Source organism: Tachysurus vachellii, chromosome 21 (genome assembly GCF_030014155.1).
Source record: "Tachysurus vachellii isolate PV-2020 chromosome 21, HZAU_Pvac_v1, whole genome shotgun sequence".
In the NCBI taxonomy this organism is placed as follows: Eukaryota; Metazoa; Chordata; class Actinopteri; order Siluriformes; family Bagridae; genus Tachysurus; species Tachysurus vachellii.
Window position 1 is genome coordinate 8,127,604 of NC_083480.1, and position 9,958 is coordinate 8,137,561.

The 9,958-nt window shown below is 37.5% G+C and overlaps 1 protein-coding gene across 4 annotated transcripts; it reads right to left on the minus strand.

The window, feature by feature from the left end:
• Positions 1–2,680: 2,680 nt before the first annotated feature.
• On the minus strand, positions 2,681–9,712 carry jtb (jumping translocation breakpoint). Of its 4 annotated transcripts, none has more exons than XM_060857148.1 (6): positions 9,638–9,712; positions 8,121–8,221; positions 7,192–7,214; positions 6,720–6,805; positions 5,127–5,206; positions 2,681–4,109 (listed from the first exon to the last, which is right to left on the minus strand). In XM_060857148.1, exons 2-6 carry the CDS (start codon positions 8,207–8,209, stop codon positions 3,953–3,955), a joined length of 435 nt encoding a protein of 144 aa, XP_060713131.1. In that variant the 5' UTR covers positions 8,210–8,221; positions 9,638–9,712; the 3' UTR covers positions 2,681–3,952. The 4 variants fall into 4 exon arrangements, with proteins under 4 accessions (XP_060713131.1, XP_060713129.1, XP_060713130.1 ...); XM_060857146.1 differs by having other exon boundaries at positions 7,174–7,214; XM_060857147.1 differs by having other exon boundaries at positions 9,529–9,702.
• Positions 9,713–9,958: the final 246 nt, after the last annotated feature.

Sequence of the window (9,958 nt, forward strand, 5' to 3'; positions counted from 1 at the left end):
GGCACAAAGGTGAGAGTTTTTTATTTAACGACACAAATGCATCAGATGTCTTAATTACTGGCCTGAGGCTAAATCCAGCTGTACTGCCCAGTTGGGTTTTATCTGATTGCAGTAATAGGTTTTTGGCAGCTGATGTGCTCATCAAAGGTTTTTGACTCATTGCTGAACTTTACAGAGCACTAACTGGGTGTCACTGAATACATTTCCTAAAGCATAGCAGACTGAGAATTAATGGCATTGTGCCCTTTCCTGTGTCAGAGAAGACCTTTTACTGGTAGCCAAACAAGATAAAACACACAGCGTTCACATTAGCGAAGTCAGTCACCTCACCAATGACCTGGCATTTATTTGAACAAGGCAACAAATGAACCAACTGAATAAAGAATTTTTTTCTGAACCTGATAGTAATCTGCTGGACATGTCAGTTCTGTTCCACACACATTTGTAACACACACACATGTTCGAGCTACAGAGTAGAGTAAGATGATGTTCAAATATGACGATCGTTTCCTTTTGAGTCTGGTTCCTCTAAAGGTTTCTTTTCAAGATCATCTCTAGGAGTTTTTTCATGTCACTGTTGCTTGTTCATTCAGGATAAATATAAATGTAATTTTTTAGTAATATATATTCAGCTTTTTTATATTCCTATAAAATTGCTTCACAGCAATGCCCATTGTTAAATGTGCTATACAAACATATGGAATCAAATCATTACATTTAGGAATATATAGAGTGCAATTCAAGAAAAGTAAAAGTATAAATTGATAAATGATAAATGTGTTGTGTTTGAATCATTGATAGCTTTCAAAAAGCCTTTAAATTGTCAGCAAGAAATGTTTTCAGCATTGCTCACTGATCAGTTATGAGTGACGGAGAAACTTAAGATTTTTCAGTACAGTATAGTGATCATCCTCTCTCATCTTTACTACCTTTACTTGTGTGGATGCAAGACCAGTCAAGAAGTTGTAGGTATACAGTTGAGGCCAAAATTATTAGCCCCCTTATGAAATTAGACAAAACTCTTGATTTCTCCATGGAAATGACCATTAACAACAAGTGTTTTATAGTGTGTTTGTTTCCAAAATAACAAAGACAAAATCTCCACTAAGTTTGATTAGGATATTTAATTGAAATAGTGAGTTGAAACAAGAAAGGGCAAAAATGAAACGTCCAAAATTATTAGCCCCCGGTCATTAATAGTCAATAGTGAACCCTTTCTGAGCCACAACTGACAACAACCTCTTAGAGTAGTTCTTTACTAGGTTGGCACAGGTTTCCTGAGGGATTTTAGCCCATTCTTCCATTGCAAATTGCTCCAGCTGGTCCAAATTACGTGGTTTCCGAGCATGGACATTCACTTTGAGCACTCACCACAGATTCTCAATAGGATTGAGGTCTGGGCTCTGTGCGGGCCACTCCAGGACCTTTGTTTTGGTATCCTTCAGGAACTGTTGGACCAATTTCGATGTATGCTTTGGGTCATTGTCTTGTTGGAAGACCCAGCGACGACCTAAGGCTAGACTACGAGCAGATTTCTGCATATTATCCCTCAAAATGTCAACATAATTTTCTTTTTTCATGATGCCATGCACCCGAACAAGGCTCCCTGTGCCTGAAGCTGCAAAACAGCCCCACAGCATGATGCTCCCACCACCATGTTTAACTGTGGGAACTGTGTTCTTAGGGTTGAAGGCCTCACCCTTTCTTCGCCAAACATAAGCAACATCCATGTGCCCAAACAGTTCCAGTTTAGTCTCATCAGACCAAAGCACAAAGACTCCCAAAACTCATCTTTACCTTTCAAATGTTCACGGGCAAACCTCAGTCTAGCTGTGATGTGCCGCTGTTTGAGTAAAGGGGTTCTTCTGGGACGATGGCCCTGAAGCCCACCACGATGAAGAGCCCTCACAACTGTGTTCCTTGAAACATCAACTCCAGAAGAGGCCAGGTCAGCAACAATCATCTTGGCAGATGTCTGGGGCATCTTGCTGATATCTCTGACTATTTTCCTCTCCAGGGTTCTTGAAATCTTGCGCTTACGACCACGCCCAGGTTTGTTTCTTACAGAATTTGTCTCCTTGTACTTGGCAATGATGCAACGTACGGCGGTTCTAGACACTGTGAAAAGCTTGGAAATGGCAGTATAGCCTTCCCCCTTATCATGAGCCTCCACTATCTTCTTTCTGAGCTCAAGACTGATTTCCTTTGTCTTTGGCATGGTGAGTAAAAGTAGTCTCTCCCAATAATGTGTTCAAGTGCCCTGTTCCTTGGAGTCCTTTAATGCTGATTGAATGCCCAGGTGTTGTTAGGAAGCCAATTGACTGCACAGGTGTGGTTTGAAAGCTGATTGATTAATTAGGTGTGTTTTGAAAGCTGATTGATTAATTGGGTGTGTTTTGAAAGCAAATATTCACAAGGGGCTAATATTTTTGACCACCCCATTTTCACTATATTTGATTATAAAGCAAGCCTAAAAATGTATTTTATATTCCAAAATGTACCAAAAGCTACTAAATAGCACTGGCGAATGTTTGATTATATCAAGTTAAGCTGGATATAAACAGGTATAAATAAGCTAATATCAAGCTGGACAAATAATTTGTAATTAGGATCCAAGAACCAATGATACAAAGGACCCTATTTGTTACTTTGTTGTTTAAAAAAGAACCCACAAAAATACTTTGTTCAATTTGGTTTATTTCACAGTTCCCCTTTTAAATAGAGAGAATAGGAAATGTCTCACATCTTTCATAAAAATACATGATCTAATCGGGATGACCAGTAAAACTGGTTAAAGAGAAAACAGCATGCAGCCTTTCCTTTGTTACGTCAATGAAATGAAAAAAACTCAAATCTTACAGATTTGCTTTACATTGCCAGAGCACACACACACGACCACACGGGCACAGCGTATCAAAAGAAGATCGGCTGTGTGCCTGAACTGTAACACTTGTACATTAACCTATATAATAATTATGTATTATAATGTGTAAAAGTCAGCAGCAGTATGTGCAGTGCCTAGTATGTATTAATATATCCCATAAATAAAACCTCACAATGATGATGAGACACTGAAACTATGCAAACACTTGTAGTTAAACTGAAGCCATGTTTCAGAACCAAAATTAAATGAGTTAAAAACAATACCACAAAGATTGAAACTGAAAAATTTAAATGCATTCTTTGCACCAAATAAACAGATCTGTGGGAATGTGGAATATATGGATGTTTAAACATGATCAGTAAAACTAGAGCAAACATTTCTCAGGCTCCTACAGGACAATTTATAAGCATGTGAAAATGATCTTTTTTTTTCACTTTTGCATCAAAATAAAGAAAACAAACAACCTGATTCCTGTTTCCACATTTACATTCCCTATTATCTGATTTAACAGACTTATTAAAGCACACAGTAGTGCAAGGTCAGATTCATTTTGGTATTAAAATTTATCAGCATGACAGTTTCAGAGCAAATAAGAGCAGAATTCTAAACACAATGCAATTTGATGACAATAAACTGCTTTTACGTCAGGTCAGTTCAGTGTTAATGAGAACATGTACAGTACAGAAAGAGTACAGAGAGTTAATGAGAACATGTAGTATAAGCTGTGAGTTATCTGTTAGGGAAGAGAAACTCAAATACAAAAGCTGACAAGAAACAAACTGTTGATCTTTTCTAGTATACGGTCTGTTGATTCACCTGCTGACTTCCTTATCAATCCTGGAAACTTCACAGTTAATTTAACTGTGGAATATCAAGAGAAACGAGTTTGAAAAAATGTTGTAATATGGAAGCAGCAACCTACGCGTCCATCCATCAAGACATGACAAGCTTTGTTTATAAGAGTCCAGCGATCACAGCCCAGGCCAGTGAAACTGCTTGCTGATGAGAACACTAACTCCAGAGCTCTTCTCATTACATGTACAATACTTCTCAATGCAGTTCTGAGTACTAAATAGATTCGATCTGCCTCCGAACCTTTTCCGCGGCTTGCCGGTCTAAAGATCTCTGCCTGCCGATCACTACTATTGTGAAGACAACAGTAAGGCCTAACATGGCACCCTCGAATTTCCAAAAGAGGTGCTCCTCCATCACTGCTGAGCGGCAGCTAGAAACACACACACACACACACACACACACAGACACACACACACACACACACACACACACACACACACACACACACAGAAGATAATTTAATAATTTATTATGAACTGTACTAGACAAACAACACAGTGAGGTTTCAATTCACCCATTTTATGCAGGATTTAAATTTGTGTATAATAATTAATATAAATTTAAATAAGTTACCAAATTGTGCAAATGCAAAAAATTGCAATGACAGTGTTAAAAGTGCAAAAAGAGAATGATTTTTACAAGTAAATAATGACTATGTATTAGCTATGTATTTCAGTATCACTTACAATGTAGCTTAAACATTACGTTTCTTGCACTCGACTGAATTCAGTGGCTAGACTTCTTTCATATTTTCAATGGAAGATTTAAAAAGACATTTTCATAACCTTTTTTCCTCACCCATGTTTAAAAAGGGTGCCAATAATTATAGCGCAAGCTGTATTTACTGTGTGGTATGACCCAGTAATGGGAATGTAGATATCTTAACTGTGGCTGCTAAAGGCTTAACAAGTAAACCAGTGCTGCTTCCTTTAAGGCTCATAAGTACAGGCGGCTGTTTTTTGGGCACTGCGTGAATGTTAGTGTGAATGTGGACGTGAATGTTAGTGTGAATGTGGACGTGAATGTTAGTGTGAATGTGGACGTGAATGTTAGTGTGAATGTGGACGTGAATGTTAGTGTGAATGTGGACGTGAATGTTAGTGTGAATGTGGACGTGAATGTTAGTGTGAATGTGGACGTGAATGTTAGTGTGAATGTGGACGTGAATGTGTGAATGTAGATGTGAATGTGATTCTGTATTTAAATGATGCTCTTTTGATAATGCATTCTTGCTGGAGCGCTTTATATTATTCAAAAGCAAGACACAATAATTGGCATTTGGGAAACATTTGGATGATCTTAATGAAAATACCATTTAAGTGATTTATCTGTCAGAGGAAGAACGATGAGATTAGTGAATGGAATAATGAGGAGAAACAATACTCACCTTTTGTACTCATCTTTGTTGGACTTTGTACAGTTAATCCTCTCCACGTATCCTGTCTGGATGCAGGCTGTTAGTGTCTTCTGCAGAGAGATACAACAACAACAGACATGCTGTTATAGGAAAATAATCAGTGATGGTATGGTGAGTTGGAGAAGTTAACTAGCTTCCAATAATCAAACTTCCATAAATGCTTTGTTCATTTTATACCACAGCAATCTGCGTTATCAATAATGAATAATTATGACTGGGCAAATATTCCTGTTATCGATTATAACAGCTATAATAAACGTTGATCAGTGTTCAAAAGCCTTCAGACTCCCTAGTGTAGTGAGATAGGGGAAAACTGACATATGACCAAATTGTGGAGAAAATGGAGGACAAAATCCCCAAAAAACAAACGTGGTGATTTCACTTTCCAGAGCCTCTCACAAAGATTAGATTAGATCAGTGAACACACAGACAAAAAAAGAAATATATTCTCCAGAATGAGTGCATTAATATTAACCCTTTATCTGAATTACAGCCAGAACTACTGACACAGCGTCTTCTGACTAATCCTTCAGGCCATCCTAAAAATATTCTTGTTTGCCGTAACCCGACCGACCCTGTCAATTTAGGACCGACTCAATTTTTATTTTTTTTTGCTTTAAGTCCGACCGACTTGACGGTTGTAAATTTGCGTTAAGACAGACCATTTTTTTTTACTCTTCAAATAACTAATACAAAAGCAATAAAATAATATTAATTATATATTAGTAAGTATTGTAGTATTGTAAATATATAAATTGCCTAGGCCTACATACAAACGAAGGCTACGTTCTTTCTTTTAAATAAAAAGCCGTGACATCATCTATGTTTACACTATTGGTTAACAGATGTCACACTATGGCCTGTGCGTTCGCTTCGTCTCATACTCTCATTCACTGTCAAAGTCAACTGTTCGCGCTTGGTAATGATGGCTGCGGCTGCAGTAAACAAAATGTTCGCGGTCACCGTTCAAACAAATTTGTTGTGGTCTATATAGCCTGCATCAAAATGAGGTTTGCAATGATGTGCCCAAAGGCACGGGTTGAAGACCCAGTCAGTGACGTCACGATATGCTAATTTGTTTAAATTCATATCTACGTAATCACCATCACCAAAATTTTATTTTTTATTTTTTACATTGAAACTTGGAAAAAAAAATATATAGACCTACCTATAGACCTTATTTTTTTTTTTACTGTTACTGCAAACCAAAATATTTTTAAGGATGGCCCCAACTATTCAATAGCGCTGTGGTATACTCATCAATAGACTTTTGATAACAATAGACTTCATTTATCTACAGGGTGTCTCTAAAACGCCTTCCAAAATGTTTTATCATTTATATAATGTAATATTTTTTTCTGATAACCTTTAAGAATGCCTTTGACAAAAGAAGAACATATTCAATCGTGTTTGTGACAGGATCAGGAAGACGTGCAGTTGCATGCAGAACACCAGATGTGTTAATATGAGTTCATAATGAGACGACTCAGTGTGTTTACAATGAGTCGGTAATCATGTAGAGAATGCTTTGTAAGTAAAGTTATGTCTTGTAAAAAATCTTACCGTTTGAAAAGCACTACACAAAGTGCATTCTGTCGCAACAACAAACTCTTCCACTTGCCAACACGGCATGGTCCCTGCCTTTGTTACTGCAAATCAGAACATAACCAAATACCAATATGTTAATGTCACTGCCACACTGTTTCACACTCACTATATTTATGTTTCATCTGACCCTTTAATCCATCTGAAGAGAAAATGATCATGTATACACCCCAATAAACCCCGTGGATGTGCTCACATGCTGACATTTACCTCAAACTAAATAAATTTTTTAATTTTATTGTATTTTTATTTATCAATTTTGATGAGACTTCAATCTCTATTTTCCAGTTTGTCATTTGTGCCACATTATACACGCATGCATGTACACACTCACACACACACACAAGTATGCACATACACACATATATAACTGAGCTGTAAGTGTCAGTAATGAATGTACAGCAACACACACCTGTGTGCTTCTCCTCACCAAGTATTGCTGACCCAAACACTCTGAAAACACAAAATAAAACAAGAAAAGTTTACTATTAAAGATGAAGTGCTGCATCATTATATGAAGCTATCATGCATGTTAAACATGTGCTCAAAAAATGAGTACTGATTGAACCATTCCCTTGCCAACAGGGTAGTATGTTCAAGGATACATTATTTTGTATCTTTACTATGTATCTTTGACCTAAAAAGGCACATGTAGAGAACCTTTACTCCAAAAGCCAATTACAGTGCAATAATGTACCTCAAATAATATTAAAGGCATGATATATCCATGATCTTCTTCTTCTTCTTTCGGCTTTTCCCTTCAGGGGTCGCCACAGCGAATCATCTCTCTCCACCTAACCCTATCTTCTGCATCCTCAACACTTGCACCCACTAGCTTCAAATCCTCATTAATTACATCCATATACCTCCTCTTTGGCCTTCCTCTTTGCCTCCTGCCTGGCAGCTCCATGTCCAACATTCTCCTACCAATGTACTCACTCTCCCTCCTCTGAACATGTCCAAACCATCTTAATCTCGCCTCCCTAACTTTGTCCCCCAAACGTCCAACATGGACTGTCCCTCTGATGTACTCGTTCCTAATCCTGTCCAATCTTGTCACACCCAAAGAGAACCTCAACATCTTCAGTTCGGCTACCTCAAGCTCTGACTCCTGTCTCTTAACGGTATATCCATGATATATCAAGTAAATATAAATACTAACAGTATTGTCAGTATCGCCTCAATTACATGGAAAGTACAAGTAAAAGTAAGTATATAAATCGATAAATAATTCAAAATACCATATTAACATGAGTTTTCAAGTCTAAATAACAAGATAATATTTACATTTTTGACACAGTAGTGAAAGTCAAGTCTACATTATTATATCTTACAGTTCTATACTCTGTTGACACTAACCTGAGACACACAAATCCCCAGAAAAGTGCGTGCAGGATCAGAACTCTGGGTCTTAAACATGACATGGGAATCCTGCAGTCGCTCTCCATCCCTCAGCTCAGCTGTAAGGCAAAAACATTCCTGCTGTAGCTTACAAACACCTCAGAGCTTCTTAAACAGACATTATACAAAACACCATCTTAACACTGACATATGAGATGAGACACAAGGTTTAACATGCAAACTTTCATCTAGATAACAGTTCAGTTAAGAGAAGATGTACAGACAGTAACAGTTCAGAAGAAGTGAATAAGTGAATAAGCTAAAAGTTTAACTGGTAATGTAACTACGTGAAACACTATATAAGTATTTCTTTTATTTCTACATTTCCGTGTCTGACTGCTCTGAAGGTTTTGATTAATGTTCTATAAAAGCGCTGATGGAAGTGAAGGTTAATTCAAAGGATTAGGTAACATTAATGTGCCAAATCTAACATGTTAACTTTTCTACAGCAACCACTAACCATAACATTAAACCCAGCTGTCTAAAATTCTGCAAGTTCTTCTTGTGCAACCAGAATAGATCTGATCTGTCAAGGCACGGGATCCATAAGAAAACTGAAAGTGCGCAGTGGTATCTGGCACCAAGAACATGTCCCTGTCGCTTTGGCGCTGGTGTCCTTCCCTGGACCACTTGGTTTTAGGGTATTGACCAATGCATAATGGTCACACCACACGAGACCTGTGTTTTGGAGACCACTTTGGTACCCAGTCAGTACCACAATTTGGTCAATCATTGTTTTCCACATAATTCCTCAGAGGTTTTAATGTTACGGCTGATTGGTGTATATAATTTACCGTCTTGGATTAATAATAAATTCATTCATGCTGTTATTTAAAGAAGAACAAAGTCAGCACTTTATTACATTGCGTTTTCATTCACGAACAGTCTACACATGATAGTCTGAGAGCTTTGTGGTTTCTCAGTAACAAATAAACCTCAAAGGTTTAAATAAACTACAAGGCTGTTGAGGGAATCAGTGTTTATGTAAAGAGATGATGTAACGTGAGTAAGAAGAGGAAGTAACTCGATAACATCAAACTCTACACGGTTAAAATGGTCATTTGTGAACAATCTCTGTGGAATAAAGCGTCACAACGGCGTTGATTAGTTTCCTACATCAGCAAGACCCGTTGATTATGATGTTTATTTACTGAGCAGTAAAACGTTATGTTTAAGAAGTTCTGAGTCTTTCACACGACCGACATCTACACAAACCCATGAAGTGATTAACATGTAATAAACCAGGACATTCTGTACACTGACAGATAGTTAAATAACGGTATGTTTACATCTAAAAGTCGAGCAGGATGCTAACTAACGCTAGCTACATATTAACAGGCTAAATAATTAACCTCAGTGTCCTTACCTTAACTATATCTCCAGTCTCAGTCATCCCATGTAATACCACTAACGTTACTTTTCCGATAATTCTCAACTTAAACAGTCACACGATCGTGTTTCGGGTTATAACTTACATTTCGTTCAGCTTGACACTTTGTGTACAGACAAGCGGTCTGTCCGCCATCTTGAATACGAGAGTTTGTATGACGTCACACGTGGAACGTGGAGTTGTTCTCGAATGCAACGTCACAGTTCCACCTAGCGGTCGGACTCGGAAATGTCCCTCAATACACACATAGGGAAACTAATCCCTTTATACGGGATAAGATATAATAAGGTATTATAGGTATAAGGTATAATAAAGTATTATAGGTATAAGGTATAATAAAGTATTATAGGTACAGTATAAGGTATAATAAGGTATTATAGGTATAAGGTATTATAGGTATAAGGTA

Excerpts from the sequence above, each read along its gene's own strand:
- jtb (XM_060857146.1), bottom strand. The coding sequence starts at position 8,209 with ATGGAGAGCGACTGCAGGATTCCCATGTCATGTTTAAGACCCAGAGTT. Across the intron at positions 7,215-8,120 it reads TGGGGATTTGTGTGTCTCAG|AGTGTTTGGGTCAGCAATAC; the intron begins GTTAGTGTCAAC and ends TTGTGTTTTCAG. Across the intron at positions 5,207-6,719 it reads TGTGTAGTGCTTTTCAAACG|AAGACACTAACAGCCTGCAT; the intron begins GTAAGATTTTTT and ends ATCTCTCTGCAG.